Below are 20615 nucleotides of genomic sequence, written 5' to 3'. Positions count from 1 at the left end.
AAGCTTAACTGCTAGCATAAATAATTAATGTCTTATTTCTCCGACTAAAATATTAGGAATTTAAATTATTACGAAGACGAATTGGACTGAGTGCATTAGAGTTAGGCTCATTTCTATGGAAGGGTTATATTAGCCGATCTAAACATTGGAAGAGCTAACTTCATTATCAAGTCTTATATCATACAGTGTGCTGAATAATGAACAAAAGAAAACAAACTTTCCCACTTGAGAATAATTTTTTACTACACAGGTTGTATTAGATTCCTACAACCTCCGTCACAGGCAACCACCCCTGCCATAATCAAACGACCACCCTCCTCCTCTCGAGTGCTCTCGCATGCAAGAAACTCGTGCATTCCTTCCGGACTCGCGAGCAAACTCCGACGCGTGGCCGCCATTTCGATCCCGCACATGCAGCTTAATTGTGCTTTTCGTCCATCCCACCGTCCATCTCCACCTATACGGCTATACCTACAAAGTACGAACCCAGTGGCAACCCCCCGCAATTATCGCCAATGAGCAGTGGCAAACTCGTATCCGGAGGCCCCGAGGTTGGCCAGGACCGACCGGGCCAGTTCCGTTCCGTTGCAACGGGAAGGTGCGGACAAATTTGCCCCACCCTTTCCACGTACAAGTGGCATGCGAGAATCGATATCAAAGATCTTCTCCGTTTCAGTCAAATATATTCAACGGAAATTTGCAGTTAACTACTTCACTTTTTACCTATTTGCAATTATACCCCCTTTTCTTTTTAACATTTATAAATCCGGCCCTTCGCCTGCTTTAGTTTAACGCTCACACCACATGGGTATATAAGAATACTCTTACTCTCACTACTCACTGCAAATAATTATTTTCTAAATTATTTTCTTTCTTTTTTCTTTTAGGGAACACTAAGTTTAATCTCCTACTTCAATTTCAAATCGTATAACAAGAGCTAGCAACTTAGTTCCGGCCAAAAATTATAATAAATTCTTCTCCTCCAACCTCCTTTCTTCTCTAATCTCCTAGCTTAAATAAGGTTTTTTTTTTAAGTAAGACATTTTAATAAGGATACTTTGGGTTAGATAAGATATTTTAGTATAGTCAAGTTAAATTTAGTGAAAATAATAAGGTGTCTTGTGTAGTTATGTGTGCATTGATTAAAAGAAAAAAAATCGAAGAGCTCGATTGATATGGTAAATAGGTGAAAAGGTAGGGTATTAAATGCAAATTTCCCAATAGTCATCAATATTTCACGCCCCCAACGTGTTCATGGAATTGCTGCTCACAAGAGGATATCTAAAGAGAGGCCATCCCAGTAAATTGTAGAAGAAAATATTCCTGAGTACGTTGCCAAATTTTGCCCTTTGGAAGGCCGTCCTCGTGAACTCCACCAGCTCTTATATTAACCACTGCCATGGCTATCGTTTCACCCTAGTGTGGTTAGAAGAGTTAAGCCAGCAAGAGAGCGAGAACGAGAGCGAGAGGGAGAGCGAGAGGAGAGCGAGCAATAGCATGGATCCATCAGCGAATGAAGAGTGGAGCCCTTGTGAGAAGAAGAGGTTCAAAGAGGCAGTGGCTGAGCTGAACCACAGCAACCCTAATTGGCTAGAAGAGCTTGCGAGGTTGTTCCCGAGCAAGAGCATGGACCAGCTAAGAGACCAGTACGTGGATTATGTGGTAGAGATGCTGCAGTGCAACAGCAGTGGGTGGCATGAGACACCTCGGTGCCCCGGCGTTGGTATGATGATAGACAACGATAACTTTGGCTTGCCAAGTGAAGCACCTGCTCCTTTGTCTTCCTTTGAGATTGCACCACCAACACCAGCAACCGGGCCTTCGCAGGTGGTGCCGGAAGAGTCTGCGGCGGCGAGCTCCACCAAAGGAATACCTTGGAGTGAGGAGGAGCATAGGTTTGTCTTCTCGGTTTCCTCCTCTCTCTCTCTCTCTCTCTCTCTCTCTCGGGAATTTTCTTGGTATGTTTACAACTATTTTAAGTTTCTTCGAGGTTGGTTTTGATGTTTTGGTTCCTACAGGAAGTGTTTAACCTGGCATGCAGAGATTTATTTGAGTATTTCTAAGTTTTTTTCTTGATGTACTGGAAATTAGGGTTTCTCTAGCTACTTGGACGTTTCACATTTTAGGGTTTGTGCATGTTGATTTTTAATTACCACTATTTGGGAAAGTAGCTAGGTTTACTTTCCCTTTTTTATAAAATGCATTCAGCTTTCTGTCTACGTGCAATTGTTGATCTTGCTTTCGTGGATTATATCTTGGGCTTTTTTCTTCTTCTTTTTTTAAGTCTGATGGAATCGAATTTGGATGCATGGAGTCAATTTGCCATACATATCACTCAGTGCTACAAGAAAATTGCTAAATTTGAACATAAGATTTCATGCATGTAGTTGTAGTGATGATTTCATGTTCTTCTAACATCTGCACATTAGTTTCTTCTTTGCATTTCCTTGCAATAATTATCAAAGTGGAAATTAAAAGTGTAATAGATCAATTATTTTCTCAATATATCACTGATGTTTTGGGGATATATATTCCCAAATGCAGTGGAGATCTTAAAATTGTTCTTCATCCATTGACAAACTTCTATAGCCTTTCAAAAAGAAAAACCGCCTTCTAATTTGTCGCTCTATAACGACTACCGACCAATTTTCCAAAGTCTAGATTGTGGCAAAAAAGAGAGTATCTTATAATTCGTCGACTTATGATCGCTTCAGATTAGTATCTTCTATTTTGTCGTATTACGATGACTATAAATTAAATTTTCTAAATTTAGGATGGCGGCGCATAGATCACTTGACACGTCTCGAATTGAACATTGGATGAGAATGAGAAGTATATGACATGCATAATATATTGAAAGCATTCTCTAGAAATACCTGAACTTATCAGGTCCATATAAGTTATCTATTTTGCTTCTTCATATGGAAACTGTTTAAAGGGCATCCTAGTGTACCAGACTCCTGCCAAGGTGAGTAGTATACGATACTCAGTCTCATACATGCAATGTAAGATATACTAGAGACACCTAAATGATCCACACTCAGTAAAGTGAATGAACAAGGTGTACATTTCTAGGCTGAAATTAGTGAGTCAAACATCTCTGCAATTCTTCCATCTTATGGATATATAAGAGTGTGGATGGAGTACTTAACCTGTCTGGTTGAATAATTAGTGAGTGAGATCAATAGATAGATATTCACTGACATATACTAATAGTAGTGATGCTTTCCACTTGCTTTATTGATGTTTGGCATTTGTAGGTTTAGATTTTTCTCTATTCACATATATAATCTTGTCTAAAAAGAGGAACTGTTATGTATCTGAATAACTTGTGAACTAATACCATTACTCATATTATTCACATGATCATGTTCATTTGCCTATTCTTTAGGTTATTCCTCGTTGGCTTGCATGTACATGGGAAAGGTGATTGGAGGAACATAGCCAGGAACTTTGTCATTACCAGAAGTGCAACTCAAGTGGCCAGCCATGCCCAGAAATACTTCAACAGGCAACTGGTGTACAAGGAAAAGCGTCGACCGAGCATCCACGACATCAGGAACATCGACGATGACTCGTCCCAGGAGAATAGGAAGAGCTTATATGACTTGATACAGCCCAAGGTACCTGATCAAGATATCCCCAATGTAGATAACCTCTACCAGTTCAATTCATCAACCTTACCTCACTCAACTTGTCCAAGCATAATGTCTACTCCTGGAGGTGATTTATTCCAACCCCCAAATCAAGCATCAACTGTACCCAATGAAGGCCACTTCACTTATAATCCTGATGCTGAGGGTTCTTCAAGCATGTGGCCTTTCTGATGGTAAAAGTTGCAAGTTTAACTGAGATGTTAAAAGAGGTGGTCTACTTTGTATAAAGTGTGTATGATGGTGAACATATGCTACAAATATATGTCATCTTGGTAGTTGGTATTCTGAACTTATGTTATATAATAGTTATGGTGTGCTGCTGAAAATGTATATATGTCACTATTATCTAAGGATAATGAGGTCTTTAGTCAAAAAAAGTTGTGTCCTTTCAATATAAGTGAAACTTGCATTTCCAAGTTAGGATGCAGATATGGAAATTGAACTAGTGTTGTAGAATTGGTGACTCTTTTTTTCTCTTTATATGTAAGACCCTATAGGCTAGCCCAATAATGGGATCAGTCCTTTTCAATAATTAGATTAGACAATTGGGTCAGGATCAGCCATTTTTTATAACTATATTAGACAACTTGATCAACTCTTCTTGCAGGGCACTACATCTAATTGTATTATTAATCCGGAAATGTATTATTTCTTGAACAAGTTTACAACATTACTTCAACAACAAAAAAAAGTTTACAACATATATAAACCAATCCTAGCACATTGCAAGCAATAAAACTAATTTCCTTATTACAATTAACATTCTCGAATAATATTAACACACATGATAAAAATGAGAGAGACTACCAAAGAGATGCTTGATGGCCGTAGTCTACTATAGCTGCTCATCAGGGAACTTCACGTCTGGATTCCTCATTGCCTTCAGCCACATATCTGCCATCACTCTGGAGGACATACTCCATAGCACTTCCTGTCCACCCTTTGCTTGCACTGCTCTGCTCTTTTTCCCTGCTTTGCCTAATCCATATGCCACCAGCCACTGCATTGCAGTGAGTCTCTGCTTCTCTCCATCCCAAAAACTTCGTCGCAACCCCGGCCTTAGCTTTAGTCCTCCGACGTGCAAGCTCGCCACCTTGAACCTACCTTCTCCACCATCTCCGCCATCGTCGACTTTTCCTGCTTGAATTATAGCAATGGAAGGAGCCCCTACCGTCTCATAGCGCCGAAATGGATCCCTAAGCTGAATTACAACCAAAAATGTTATGGCATCAGCTGTAATGCAAGAATTCGCCCAATCTTCGGGCGGTATGGTGGACTCCAATGGATGCTGAGTGTCTAATTTGCCGATGAGCGGAGATACGTCGAACGGAGCTTGTTCGTCGGCCATGTCCGCCTGAACCTTTAGAGCTTCCAATGCCAGTGCCTCAATTTTCTGCAAGGACAAGGCTAAGATGTCCTCCGCTGGCACTGGCTCCTCCCTCACGCTCCAGATCCCCGTCGCAATCCTCTCTCTCCTGCCCTCGCTCATCGCAGCCGCCATGGTCTTAAGAACTGTGACAGACTTCGCTGCCATGGAGCTTGCGCCTTCCTTGCTCCTTCCGCCTATGATTGCCGTTGCCATGCCTTCGAACGCAATCTGCTCGGCTGTCTTCCCCAAAAGCTCATCCATGGCTATCAATGCATTCAACTTCGAACTCAATTCCTCCGATCCTACAGAGGCCAATTTCTGAAACAGCTCTAACCCACCTGACAGCCTCTGGTCCCCGAGAATGAACGGCTTCGAGAGCTGCATTGCGAGCTTTGGGGTCTGTTTTCTTGCGACTTCCACGTCGAAGGGGTTCATGGCGGCTAAGTAGCCGCCATCCCGTGTCTGCACTACAGGGCCGAGTCCTTTCCCGAGGTCTGAAATGTAAATTCCAGTGTCAGACACAAACCCTGCTTTTCCTCCAGATTTCTGAGAATAAGCTCGATCAGGCATTTCATCGAACATTTGATCTCCGTCATCCAACTCCAGCATCTGAAGGAATTCTTTAGTCACCGTCTCTTCCTCCGCGTCCAACCTTTGCATCTCGTCGCCTTCAAATGTTTGCTTAACAGCATCGCGATTGTCACCTATCATGATGGATTCAAGGGCCTTGATTTGCTGGGCGATGGCGTCCAGCTCCGTTAACCGATTGAACTGCGCGCCATCGGTGACGACTTCTTTAACCACCTCGCTCGACACCGACTTCACTTCTTCGACTTCTCCTTCTTTCTCCTCCTTTTCCTCTTCCCCATCCTTTCCCTTCTCTTCTTGGATCTCGATCCCCTTATCGACGACTTCGAACTCGGGGATCTCCAAGTCGTCCTTCAAATCCGGCTCCGGCTCCGGCTTCTTATCCGCCGCCGTATCGTCGAGACTAAAGTCGTCGATGCCCCTCAAATCCACCGTCGACAAGTCTTTGGTCGGGGTGGAAGACGGCTCGGATCGGGTTACTCGCGGGCTGGTGACGCTAAACGAGGTCTTGGATTGCTTCCTCGCTTTAAAGCTCGATTTCCCCGATTCACCCTGGTTGTTGTAGATCCCAACTCCGCCGTCCTCCATGATCTGAAACCCTAATTTGAGAACGAGCTCTCCTCCCTTAGCTTTGCCTAAGAGACCGAAAGTGGAATCCCACTGGCGAACTCGCGATCCTTCCAAGTTCTTCTCCATGGAGTCTTTAACAAGGAGGCTCAGATCCACTGTGCTCCTCCCGAAGTCGAGCTCGGGGGCGTCGATGGCGATCGCGGAGATTAAGAACGGGCGGGGTTCGATTTTTAATGGTTTTCCGGCGCTGCCACCGGTGCAGTACACGTGGCAGCGGAGGAAGAGGGTCTCCTCGAAGTCGGCAGAGCCTTGCAGGACCCTCGCCGGCATCGTCTGCACGGCGCCGTCCTTTGTCTCCTTCTTCCGGATGGCGACGGCGAGGCGGAGCCCGTTCATCGACGCCGGGAGGCGTTGGATGGCGACGACTTCTACAGAGAAGAGGCAGCCGACGCGCTGCATCCGGATGTGCGACAACGCGCGCATCGGCTTCCAATTCCATATCCCCTTCTTCTCCCCCCCACCAGCAGCCGCGGCTGCTCCCACCACTGCCACGCCCGGGTTCTGGTTCTTTGGCGCGGCGTCGTCAGCGTCGTTAGCTTCGAATTTGGGGCGGGAGCGCCACGGGGACATGGACATGCGACGCGACCGGGGCCGGCTCTCGGACCGCGATGCTTCTTGTCCACCGGCGGCGGCATCGTGGGCTGAGGGTGGGATGGCGAGTGAGGTGCGGCGAGCTGTGTGGGCTTGGAAGAGCGAGTGGGTCAACGCGTCGAGCTCTTGGAGGATCTGGGTGTTGGAGTCCCGGCGACCGGAGTTGTCCGCCATGGGAGAGTGAGAGGTATGCTTGTGGTTGTGTGGTGGTGGTGGTGATGATGATGCTAGGGTGTTACGGAGTAGGATAAGGGAGTTGGGGATGATTGAGGGGTTTATGGCTCAGGAAATGCCATGGGAGAAGGATATGGACTTGTTGGATGGATTTGGAGCAACAAATGGAGGTGGAAATTTTGGTGTTATCTATAAGGAACTTATGGCTGTTGTTCATTTGTTTGGCGCGCGAAAGGGAGTTAAAAAGTACCGTTGATCCTAACTTCCATTTGAAAAGTAAACGGTCGACGAAGCGGACGATTGAGTAATGTACGGGTAGGAGATATCCCACGTGTTTTTTTTACTACGAGAGGAACGCAGTGCGGATAATAGATTCCAATCGATAATGCATTCGGTAGGGTAAATTAGAGTATCGGTGAAGTTATTATATTTTACCTCCTATTCTGGCCAAAATTTACTTTACCACTTTATAATTATATTTAAATTTAAATTCTCGGTTCTATAAGTTCAAGTTGAAAACACATATGTTTAATATATTTATTGAAGCCTATCGATATTATTTTTAATATGTTGAAAAGTTTTATTAAAAAATAATAGTTTGAATATAACCATAATGACTAAAATGGTGCAAATAAAACCATTAGAAATGTGAATATATTTAAGCCTAACTAGGAGGGATAAAATTCAGTTTCCCTCAGTAATATTCAAAATTTTCTTAACTAATTTTGACTCATAGAAGCCTCAGATAAGATAACGAATAAACAATCACAAGATACGAAGTGAAAGAGGATATTTCCAGAAATCAAATAATATAAGCTGAAAGTTTTTGACCTTCGACTCTTAATTTATAATAAAAACTCAAAAATATTTCAACCGCCAAGTATATATGTTATCGATTCAGAACAAAATTTTGTACACGATAACTCTCTCACGTCATGAACTTCTCCGCTGCTAATATTCTACCATCATCTCGCAATTGTACAACAAAAGTGGTAGGAAACAAAAGTTACAGAAAAGAGCTTATTTTATAATAAAGCATGTATGTTGGCTTGGTATCAGTGAGCCTGTGGAGCATCCTGCATGCTGATATTCAAACCATTCCTCATGGTTAGTCTTCCGAGCCCTAGATTGCCCTTTTGCATCATAGCAACAAACTCGCCATAGTCAATACGACCATCCTACCAGATGGAAGCAAAATCTATTAATTCCAGTGAGTGAAATGAAATATGTTAAGCATTCTTTGGCTAACAATATCTCTAAGTAGGCAAAGTGACGATCAGTCAAAGCATTATATGAAGTTGAGAGCATCAGTCAGCAAATAGATCACTTAGTGAACCCTAACAAGGAAACTCAGTGCTTGGTGAAACCGGGAAATTAGAGGAGATTCAGAAGCCTATTTAACAAGGCAAAAAGTTGATAAGCTATTAGTATCATCATTTTAAAGAACTAAGCAAAAGTTAACATGGTTACATGTCCTAAACTTACAAATAATGTTAAGTAGCTTATGAAACATTAACTTGGTTATTAGAAAGAAATGAATGAAATATGTGAACACCCATTTAATAGTTTCTTCTATATTGATAATCTTTTAGAATGTTCTTCTGTATTGATACTTGCATTATTGAATAAAATTTTATTTCTGAAACAAAATGCTCTTTTGGCATCCTTAATTTTTTTGATATATTATCAATCTAATCTGATGTACAATTTACCATAAAGCAAGTGATTAGCCACAGTATATGTGATATGAAAAAAAAAATCATCTTTCATGGCTCCTATATGAGGTTGTCAGAGCAGTTTGCATGCCTTTCCAGATAAAAACATGTATCTACTAGGATGCACCCTTGATATGCACGATTACAACCTTTTCCCGTAAATAACATGAAATTTTAGATCAAGTGATTCATGCTAAAATGCTGATAAAATTAAGCTACTTACATTGTCCTGATCAACTTCTTTGATGATATCATCAATAAGTACATCAGTCATGTTATGGTCTTTACAAGCTTGCTGAAGCTCGTCCACTGTTATATAACCACTTCCATCCTTATCAAAATAGGAAAATGCCGCTGCCAAATGTTCTTCTCGTTCAAGCTTGTTAAGATGTACCGTTGCAGCAATGAACTCTCCATAGTCAATGGTGCCGCTATTGTCTATGTCAGCCTAATATGCATTCCAAGTATCAGACAAATTCAGTGACGGAATACATGCCTCTTACAGTTGTAATCATGAAATTAACAAAAGCAAGATACTTTCCAGTTTCCACAGCAAATTGAGAAGATGCACATACAATCCTGTAACACTTTAGAACAAACTATAGGATTGTATAGTCATATTAGAGTTAATAAATTTAAGAACTGAAACTATTTTGATGAAATACAATCATTCTTACTGCAACAATGTGTATTTTTCATATTCTTATTAAATAATTCAGTGCTAAATCAGCTGTTAAGGTAGACCCTTTCAATAATGTAAAGGTGGTATTCTCCTTCGTACAATATGATTTATAGCATAGAAAAATCATTATTCTTCTTAACATGCTTCATATATTACTAAAATCTATATTGGTCGATAATTATAGGGGTTATGTTAAATGAGTTCAATAGTATTCTCTTAATTCAGATTACCAACTTTACTTGCACACATAGATACAGAATTTTCCTATTCATATTTCATAGTACTTAATGAAAATTCGTCTTGCAGAGGCAATTAGAAAGCTATGCAACTAAGATGATTAATAGAAACATAAACCAGAATAATCTGCAAATAATGTGCTCCCATTTAAGTAGTATACTTCATACTGTGCTCATTTGTGCCATTTTTTTTCTTCTTTCTTTAATCAAATGAAAATGGTCCTAAAGACATTGTCCGATTCGTGTCACTTACCGCATCCATAAGATCACGAATTTCTGATTCCTTCAGAGTAGAACCATATCTTCTCAGACCTTCTTTCAGCTCATCGAAAGTTATTGCGCCACTGTTATCAGTGTCCATCGCCTTGAACATTTCCTTTAATCCAGCAATTTCCTCCTCTGAAAGACTCTCAGCTATCACCTAACGTGATATAGAAGTAAGCATAAAAAGAACAAAATTTTATAAGGTCTTTAGTGAAGTAGTCTAAACTTAAAGCAAAATCTGCAGTCAAGTGAATATCCTGCAATATAAAATGCAAGCACGAGTATGTAAATCATAACTCATAAGACTGACATAAGATGAAGATTCCCTCCGGTTATTATTTTTAAACTACAATATATAACTATCTCCATTTATGTAAGCTGGTTGGAAAAGGGAGACATAGAAACAACTAAACAAGCTCCATTTTTCCTCGCTAACACGTCTAAACAGGACAGTGACACTATAGATTACAAATGATCGGGTGAGTCCTAGAGATTATAATTGTTTGTGCACATGGCTACACAGATTCTACACTGCAGTTGTTTGCTAGTATCAGATTGTTAATCCCACAGATAAATACGGAACTGTGGCAATTTGGCTACATAAAACACCACAAATATAGAGCTAAAGTGATGCTTTGCACAAAAATATAAGTGTGACTTGCACTACAAAGAAATAATGCAGCATCTCTAGCATGAATGCATTGTTTGCCAACATACATGTTTGCATGTCCAACCCCTCTCACACATGCAAAACTTCTGCAGCGAAATATATATGTAATGTAAAATTTCGATCAGATGTTCGTTAAATGCGTTAGCATAATATCAGAGGAAAAGAAATTAGAGGGACTTTAATGTTAGCAATCAGATATTAGCTGGAATAGATACAAAGCCGAATGAGAGATTTGTGTAGTATATACATTAATAAGGAAATCAATCAAAGATAATCAGCATAAATGTGGACATACTAACAATAATTTCGATGGCAACCCTATCTAAACTAGCACTTGTCACTTTCTTGTTTGGTAACCTACTGTAATGCATGCCATGACCCTTTCCGCAGAAAATTTCTGCAAATAATAGAGAAAATCTCTCTTCGGGAAATAATTTGTTCCTTCTTATCGGGAGGAAAGCTTAAGAATCTCAGGAGTTAACTTAACAGTCACTTACTCGCAGAGCCATCTTCTTCAACTTGTTCATTGCCGAGAACTGTTTAAGGCGAGAGAGTACTGCTGGATCCAGTGCCCGATCAGGAGCAACTCCATTTTCACAGATCCAAGGATGACCTGAGCATAGGAAAAGAAAGATATACAATTTTATTTAAATGATGTTTTGCAAGTACAGACCTTCAACATTTAATGAGATGCAATGCATACAGAATTGAGTATTCATATTTCATATGGCTTAATTTGCTTTATGCTAAGAACAGTAAGGTTTATACTTTATACAAGTAATCAATTCCTAAATTGACACAAATTTGTAAAGCTACTTCTAGTTTGTCTCATATCCGTAGATGCTAGATGCTTCTTCAATCTTTGCAATCAGAGGAGTACCTTGGACTTGACCACCTGCTAGTGAATCTAAGGCCTTAAATGTTTTCCTTTATCCGGCATGCAAACTAGTTGGCTGCAACTAATTTTCACATGAAAGGTCGTATTGATATGAAGACAGACAGAGGGCTAAAAATATTTAAAAGGAAAAGAATTCCTATGGCACATACTATAACTTCGAATCATAAAAGACAACTATGAGACACCAGTTCCACAAGGCGATTAAGCCTTTTCATGCAATTTTTTTGCTTAATCTAATAGCAACAAAGAGGTAGTATTAATGCAATCAAACTAGTGGAGGACATACACAGTACTTCATGGGCAGTCAAGCGGTCACAAGGACGCGAGCGGAGCATTTTTCTGATCAGATCTTTTGCACTCTCAGAGATCGCAGGCCAAGGTTCTGAGTCAAAATCTATTACTCCCTTCAGAACTGCATCAAATATTCCTTGTTGTGTCTCTGAATAATAGAGAAAGATCAGTAAAAATATGGCAGCTAATCTGCAGTAAGGAGGGAGAAGTTAAACAGTACCAGCCCAGAAAGGTGGCACACCGCTCAACAATATATAAAGAATAACACCGGCTGTCCAAACATCAGCTTCTGGTCCATAGTGCTTGCACAGTACCTCTGGAGCAACATAATAAGGGCTGCCTACCACATCTGTAAAGATCTGCCCTGAAGTTGCAAAAAAATTTGAACAATTCAAAGAAAATTAGTAGCAAAAAGTAAAACTGTGTGAAGAAAGGTGCATTAAGACCTCTATCTAGTAAAAGTCAAGGAAATCATAAGTAAGAGGAAAACAAGAGTTATTACTCAGCAAGAAAGTAGAAAACATCATTTGCATCATTGAATATGCAAGAGCTAAAAGCTTCCTTCTGAAAATCCTTAGTTTTCATACATCTACTAGGAAAGAAAAATGAAAAATAGTATATATTTCTTCTAATTGAGAAGGAAACAATTTGCATGGCATAATATGTGTCACAATTTGGATGGAGGAGCAAAATAGGAAGGATGGCAAAGCATTTGTCACTTCATTAGCAACTAAACCCAGACATAAGCACAGTGGTGTTTAGAGGAGAAGAAAAGAGTATAATAGTTACAATTTACAAACTTGCAACCAGTAAATATATGCTATGCAAACAACTTTATTGTTTGTCTTATCATCTCTTTACATTGAACGAAAAGAAAAGCAGTTTTCAGAAGCTACCACTGAAACATACTCCAGCATTTTATATAAGTTGGATTCAAGAGAATAGACTCTTTCCTCAGGAAACATAAAACAACCCAAGTTAATACCAAATCCTTTCTTCGTACTGTTATTACCTATATATTAACAGAACAATGTTAAACATACACATTAAAAAATGTCATGGGTTTCAACCTTAAATAAAATTTCTAGACTCTTAAGAAATAATCTTAACAATAAGATCGATCCAAAATTTGAAAAGCATAAAAACACACAACAATCAACGCTCGAAATGGCACCTTTCTTCCATTTCAACAATCATACCTGGCTTGAAGAAAACAGAGAGCCCGAAGTCGATCGCCTTGAGCGATGAATCATCATCCTTGTTCGCCAACAAGAAGTTCTCCGGCTTGAGATCCCGATGCATCACCCCGAGCGAATGGCACGCTTCCACCACCCCGACAATAATTCTCGTGAGGTCGGCTGCCTTCTGCTCGGTAAAATAACCCCTCTCTATGATCCGATCGAAGAGCTCACCTCCCTCGCACAACTCCATCACGATGTGAACGCAGAGCTGGTCCTCGTACGCGCCCTTAATGGTGACGACGTTCTTGTGGCCGCTGAGGTGGTGCATGACCTGGATCTCGCGGCGGACGTCGTCGACGTCCTCCTGCGACAAGAGCTTGCGCTTGGCGATGGACTTGCACGCGAAGTTGGCGCCAGTGGCTATCTCGGTGCAGAGGTATGTGGTCCCGAACTGGCCCTGGCCGAGCTTGCAGCCGAGGACGTAGAGGTCACGAAGGGCAGGCGTGACGTGGCCGAGGACCGAGGCGGTGAGGCGGGGGTTCCTCATTGGCGCGGAGAGAGGACGCGGCGGCTCGTCGGCGGCGGGGAGATCGATGCCGGAGGAGGAAGATGAGGAGGAAGAGGAGGAGTGGAAGTAGTTTCGATTGTTGGTGCTGCAGCTGTTGGTCAGGGCTCCGCGGCACGAGTTGCCCATGAAAGGGAGATCAAGGGGAGGGCATTGTGGTGGCCAGCAAAGGAGAGCATCAAATGTTCGACGAAATGGGTGTGAGAAGAATCAAGTTTGAAGAGAGATGACATTGGTTATGGATTGGTTTTGCCTTCTGGGAGGGGAGGTGGGGAGGAAAGAGAGGGGGAGAGTGCTGACCAGCTTGTTGACAATGCTCATCTCGGGGTCTTAATTTAGCCATTTCCCTCGTTGGGGATCGACGTGACAGGATTGTCTCCAATTCGTGGCCTTAACGCGGAGGAAGACTAATTCTCCACACAAGCTCAAAATATATAAAGGTTGCTAAATTTCGCACCAACTATTTAGTTAGTTTACTTCGATCGTTAAGCATGTATCCAGTATATAGCCAAATATTGTTATCATAGTAGTGTTGAGCGAGTCGTGATCACTATCTTTATCACGATTTCCTTATCCTATATATCTTTAAAACAGGATAAGAGATATAAAGTTTTATTTTCATCCCTCATAATTGATATATTTATTATATTTTTTTATTCCGTAATCAAATGGATAAATTTTTACTTAGACATATATATATATATATATGGAGAGAGAGAAATTAGTGGATCAGGATTCATGCTTTGAGTCTTTAACCAATCACAATCAATGATCATACGCGATATCGTGCAACTCGCTAAGGGACAGCATATCATGTGCAGCTCGGACTGCAGGAATTTCCACGTACAATCCTCATTTCTAGTGGACTTTTGGAAGCCTTCCATCGTTTGACTCGTAGGAGTAATTGACCCCAGAATAGTCCGAAGAATTTAAAAGGATAAAAATATTTAGTTTTTGACAATTTTAAGTCTGTCATACCTTCTTATTATATGTCTAATTTGCCTTGGAACTTGTGCTGAGTGAAATGATAATTACCGAATATAAGTTGCTGATCGGATTGATTACTTATATAAATTTTTAAAAATTATGAAAATATATTACTAACTTTTATAAGAGAAATGTTTATATAAGTTATATTTCGTACCAGTTTTTAAAATTTTCATATAAGTTATTGATCTGATCAACTATTTTACTGACGTGATAAAACATATCTAGTTCTATATTTAAGTTTTTAAAGTATATTAGGTGCTAAAAAGAAAGTTTGGGAGAGCTAATTTTCTCAATAATATCTTATATCTGTTAGGAATCCATTCAGGACATCATTTCTAATGGTATTGCAGCGTATTTAATGATCAATGTCCACAAATATAACTATTTTTTTTCAAAATAATAAGTTCGATTAAATTATCAACAAGAACTATTTAAAAACCATTGTAGGAATGTGCTACAAACTCGGGAAGGAAAATTTTATGCAAAACAGAGCCAACTATATTGGAACTCATCCAAATCCAAGCCCTTTATATGGAGCATCATCTTTATTTTTTATAATGGGGAAAAAAATCAAATTATACAAGAAATGAGTCGGATGTCCTGAGTTGCATGTTATACATCTGGATGTATATAATTGATGTTCGCCTAATAAAAGTTCCAAAGACGAAGAAGCTTGGTAGGAGGAACTGAGCGCTATGAATTATTAACTCAGTGACTCGGTGCATCGTCTTGCTCCTCATGGCTGATCTCACTGGTTGTTCCCCCAAAACCCCGTCTTTCATCAGCATCGGCAGTGATGACAGGCAGCCAGACATCAGCGGTGCTGCTCAAAAGAGACTGTACTTGTGGGTCGGCAGCCATGGTTGAAGATATCATCTTGTCAACATCATCGAGCTTCGCTGACAACTTGTCCAACTCTGCAGCTATTTCGAGCTACATGCATTGAGCATGAAGTGGACCTAATGAGGATGCAATGCAAGCTAGAAAGGAAGATTAAGATAACAATTATAAAATCTCACCATACCTCATTAAGAGGCTTTGATGACTTGGATGGCACCTTGGCTACTTCTAAGCCCAGTGCTTCTATTTTGGCACGCAATTCTACCTCTTCTTGGTTGCTCAATGATTCCACCTGCACATTTCATTGGTGGAATTCAAAATTCTTTTTTCTTTTAACTCACCCATCAAACCGAATAAATGCCCAAACCATCATGGTCAGGAATCCAATATCTGATCAGAAATCAGTCTTTGAATAATGGTTATCAACTTATCATGCTAAAAGGGAAGTATCATAGAGGGTTAAAAGGGAAAGGAAGAGGTTGGGTTGGTCCCTGTGGTGGTAGGATAGTCATTGAGCTTTCTGGATATAAATAAGAAGTACAGGATACTAACTATAAACATCAAATTACTCTGCATTATGACAATATTTTTACTACAGTTACTGAGATATGATGAGAAATCAGAAATTGACTATATAGCTTCCAATATTTTTTCCTTTCAATAGAACATAATGATCTGTGAAAAGTGCAATTCAAACAAATTCAAGCCTTCGAATAGGCCAATTACTCTTAACTTTCTAAGGCTCTATAGAACTAAGTGTCACATTCATTTTTCACATAATTGCTGACCATCAAGATTCAAGACAGTGTTGAGCAGATCCTTCTAAATAAATGACCTGATTGCAAAACTTTGAAATTCATCGACAATTTTTCCCCAGCCAGTGTACATGCAAAACATAGATAAGAATATTCGGAGGTAAATCACAAAGCTAGAGTAGCATTCTCATAGGGATGTGATGACAAATTAAAAAGGAGTAGCTCGATGGCAAATAAATTAGGATTGTGTTCAATTTCACAAGGTAGTACAAGCTAAGCATATCTATCATCAAAAGAATACAGTTCATTAAATTGTAGATATACTAATTCTCTTTGACACCCTCGACTTAGATTATGCTAATGTCAGTAACATCCAAAGGAAATACGGCATAACAAATTTGAACAAATAAAGGAAACTTCAAAGATATTACATGCTGTCCTCGTGGAACAACTGACTAATTTAATTGTCATTCTCAAATCCGAAACATCTCGACTGCCGCAATTTCCTTTCTTTTTCTTTTCCCTTTCAACAGCATATTTGCCTTCGATTGCTTTGACTGCTCGACTTGCTTGCACAGAGAGAAATCTAAGCACTACGATAATCCCAGACATAACCATGCCTGATGCATCGATGTCGAATTATATCCTTGAGCATTTTCTTGTGAGCTAAAGTAATTCTAGTTGAGCAATCCTATAATTTTCCCCCCTTTCTGGTTCCCAATCTATAATAACAAATAAGGCCCTTAAAGATGTCCATTCTCTCTTTTCCAATAAATTGAGCCTAACATCTCTTTCCTCATGTTTCCTTACAAAGGATCTCAGCCAATCTCAACCACCATCCCGTAATCCTATCATATTCCAACCTATAAGAGATACCATATTGCTCCCTCTAGTACATTAAACTACCAATTGCCAATTAAAGATCTTATCTTTTGTACGCACAACATAAAATCGGTAGGTGACGGATCGGCTATTACGAAGCTATTCCGCTTCGTCTACCGATCGATCCCTAGAAAAATAAGCTTTATCTCAAAGTCGTGCATAGATCAAGAAAGGGATCGTGGAATAAGATATCCGAGCAAATCGAAGAAATCCAAGGGTAGAGAGGGAGACTACCTGTTCGAGGAGAGTGGATAAGAGCTGGAATAGCTGGGTATCGGGTTTTACTTCGTCCGCCATTTTCCTTCTTCCTCTCGGCCTTCGTCCTTGCAATCCCACGCGAGACCGAGGGTTCTTCGAGTCTTTTCAACTGCGATGCTACGCTTTCTCTAAGACGTCCCTCAAATGTTACGAGATCGTTATGGTTATAATGGAATCACCGGACGATTGATGAATAGTTTGCAAAAGCCCGTGACTTTATATTTATTATTTAATTAATAATTTTTATTATTTATTTATTTAATATAACTTAATATGTCTTCTTAATGTTATTATTTTTTAATAAAAAATAATATAGTTAGAAAACTCTCATCTATTTAAATAATTTTAAGTTACTAATTTTTTAATTAAATATATCAAAATTATATTACACAAAATATTATTAAAAAATATAAAATAATTTAGTATTAGACTCATTTTAAAGATCTCGATAATTATTATGTCAGATTATCCCATTGGTTAACTTTGACCACTTTGACAGTAATATTAATATGGATAGAAGCCCAAGTTCAAGAAAAATTAGAAGGTATGTCTAATTTCTTTTATTCTAAGTTTTAGCCGCTCATGTCACTTGGAAAGCTATTTGGTAAATTGTTTGGTGGTCTACAACAATAATAATTTAAGATATATATAATTTTAGGTGTATTAGGTTATAATGTCAAATATGGTAGACATCAACTAAAATAGGATTAAATATATTTTATCTCTTTATACTTATGCCTAAAAATATTTTACTCTATGTACTTTAAAAAGTCGTAAACTAATCCCTATACTTATGATTAAACTAAAATTATTAGTTTTTTTATTAAATTTAACTAAATAATGTTAAAATAACTAAAATATCTCTATCGTGTTTATTAGAAAAGAAATACATAATTTAATATAACGCAGCAAATTACTAAAATAGCCATATTATTTAGTTAAATTTAATAGAAAAACTAACGATCTTACTTTAGTCATAAGTGTAAGAATTGATCTAAGACTTTTTAAAGTATAAAGGATAAATTAATTTTAGGTATAAATACAGAGATTAAAATATATTTAACCACGAAAATATTATAGATAAAAAGGGGGCACCTCAATGCGTATTGGGCTCTAGGATACAAATTGACTCACAAAAGCAGCTCAGCCCAGCCCAGACCAAAAAACTGAGCCGGAGCCCGGCCCAATAGCTGAGTTCGTTTTCACTGGGCCCAAAAAGCCTTCTTCTACTCTTACCTCATTTTCTCCCTTATCCAATATTTTGAGATAAAATGAGAGATCTGAGCTCCTTTTCTATTCCACGTAATAAAACTTAGCATTACGACAGTAAAATAAAAGCTAGGAGCATAGTTCCAGTGAGTATCTTAACAAAATTAATATCTTATAATATATTTTTAATGGTTTGGTGTAATTTTTTTACGTTTATGTACTTCAAATATAAATATTTAGTGAAGACAAAAGGAACGCAGAAAATATTAACGTCAAAGAATCATTGTTAGTGCGTTAGATGAAAGTTTTAATAATTACAATTTGATCCGTGTCTAATAAAATAAAGTTAATTTGAGGTTGTCACCGTCACTACTCAGCTGGATAATGTACTACTGAGTGAAAAAAGATCATCTGTAGGCATATGGCCTAATTTAATAATTCACATGTTAGCTCCAAATAAACCAATAGGAATACTATTAACGATGTTGCTAATGCTTTTCTATAGCCCCAGATCTTGGAACTAACCTTAGACCCTTAGTGCAGTGACGTGACTATAAAATATAAAACCAAACTAAGGACTGAAAAATACTTTAGAACATAATTTAGTATCCCCACCACTACGCATTAGGCTGGGAATCCAAGTGCACGTTTAGACAAAGAGGACAAAGGTCATGGGCGCTGCCAGAGCGATCCAGTGGGTTCAGTTGAATTTTCTGAGTTTTGACCGAATTAGAATTTTTATTTTCTTTTTACCGAAATAAATTACTATCAAATAGGTATAATTTATTATTATAGTCGTAATAAAAACGTTAAATTAATTAGCATTTAGTTTCGAGTTTTTGTTTGCAGATAATTTTTTTTCTTAACCGTTGAAATATTAAATTAAAATTATATATATATATATAATGCTGATCAATTCGACGTTTTAGAATCAGATAAAATATTAATTAGTTTAGTATTTTTATTATGAATATAGTAAATTATACTTCATTTAATAATAAATTTGAGGAGTATTTTATTTTAATAAAAATAAATTAAAATAAGGTTATTTTGGTCAAAGACTCTGAATTTTCTTCATTTTTTTGGAATAATTTTTACCATCTCTCTCTGTTCCCCGACCTGCTCGGGAAAGTATAAATTTTCTCCCCTCTTGTTTTTTCATTTTTAAATGATTTCACTTAAATTTTCTAAATTATTATTATTTTCTATATTTTTTTATTTTATTTTTACCATGTACACCTCTTGATCTTTTTTTTTTTAATTTGGAGGTTTGTATAATTACATTTTGTTGTTAGTTTAAAGAGATAGGAATATTTTTCTTAATTTAAGAGGTGTACGTGGATAATGAAAAAAATCAGAAAGTATATATAAAAAATAATAATAATTTAAAGAGTCTAAGTAAAATTATCATTGGTTTAGTCTCTATTTCTCCCTCCCTTTTATCCTCTTTTCTCTTATGTGTATATTATCTTTCTTTTTCTCCTACATTGTAGTCCATTTTATTGTCCTCTTCAGTCTCTCATCTTGTTGTCATCCATCTTATCTGCAGTCCTCTTCATGGTGTTGTATCTTGCTATTGTCCATCTCACCTACCTCACCTTTTGTACTGAGTGTGATGCCGGCACCATCGTTCTCACATCATCACCAATTTCACTGATGTCTTATTTTCTTAGAAAGGGAAATCAACCGACCTATTTATTTAGACTGAAGACAAATTATAATAGAAATCGGGGAGGGGATTGACCCCCTCCGCACATACTTTCTTAGCGAAAGCAAAAGACTAAGCTGTTAGCTATAGCATTGATTTACTATGGGTTTGACTGCTCACTTAACTTTGACTTGGCTAGAACCCATTATTATACATACCAGCTTCTAACAATACGAGAATAACTAAGCTTTCTTCACAATCTTAAGCTTCTTAGCTTTCTTGAGTAGCTTCGAGAGGGCTAAAGCTTCACTGTGAATGGCATTGCTGCAGTGCTCCAAGAGGATGACTTTGTATATATGATAGTTAGAGGGATTCATTACTAAAACCAATTCAATTCCTCCGCCGTTAGTACCTTTCCATGCAGCATTCGACTAGCTCACTTAGTCTCCAACCTAGATGGAAAACTCTGGGAGCTTGTCCAAGGGAGAAGAGGTGAGAACAATCAAGGGAATCCAAGAAGAAG

At 38.6% G+C, this 20615-nt stretch overlaps 3 protein-coding genes across 3 annotated transcripts; all 3 read right to left on the bottom strand.

Annotated features, from left to right (window-relative positions):
* Positions 1 to 4279: 4279 nt before the first annotated feature.
* Positions 4280 to 7133, bottom strand: LOC140772102 (protein PLASTID MOVEMENT IMPAIRED 1). Its single transcript, XM_073114005.1, has one exon. The coding sequence runs from the start codon at positions 7006 to 7008 to the stop codon at positions 4492 to 4494; it is 2517 nt and encodes an 838-aa protein (XP_072970106.1). The 5' UTR covers positions 7009 to 7133; the 3' UTR covers positions 4280 to 4491.
* A 679-nt stretch (positions 7134 to 7812) lies between these two features.
* On the bottom strand, positions 7813 to 13896 carry LOC140772112 (calcium-dependent protein kinase 26-like). Its single transcript, XM_073114017.1, has 7 exons — positions 12964 to 13896; positions 11985 to 12128; positions 11760 to 11912; positions 11073 to 11188; positions 9895 to 10062; positions 8947 to 9171; positions 7813 to 8186 (listed from the first exon to the last, which is right to left on the bottom strand). The coding sequence occupies exons 1-7, from the start codon at positions 13637 to 13639 to the stop codon at positions 8064 to 8066; spliced, it is 1605 nt and encodes a 534-aa protein (XP_072970118.1). The 5' UTR covers positions 13640 to 13896; the 3' UTR covers positions 7813 to 8063.
* A 1115-nt stretch (positions 13897 to 15011) lies between these two features.
* LOC140772119 (uncharacterized) lies at positions 15012 to 17384 on the bottom strand. Its single transcript, XM_073114029.1, has 3 exons — positions 17212 to 17384; positions 15525 to 15632; positions 15012 to 15433 (listed from the first exon to the last, which is right to left on the bottom strand). The coding sequence occupies exons 1-3, from the start codon at positions 17272 to 17274 to the stop codon at positions 15209 to 15211; spliced, it is 396 nt and encodes a 131-aa protein (XP_072970130.1). The 5' UTR covers positions 17275 to 17384; the 3' UTR covers positions 15012 to 15208.
* Positions 17385 to 20615: the final 3231 nt, after the last annotated feature.

The sequence above is a fragment of the Typha angustifolia genome, chromosome 2, assembly GCF_048772165.1.
Source record: "Typha angustifolia cultivar Huaian chromosome 2, ASM4877216v1, whole genome shotgun sequence".
NCBI classification, from domain to species: Eukaryota; Viridiplantae; Streptophyta; class Magnoliopsida; order Poales; family Typhaceae; genus Typha; species Typha angustifolia.
Note: the sequence above shows the minus strand (reverse complement) of the source record. Positions and strands in the feature narration are given on the sequence as shown.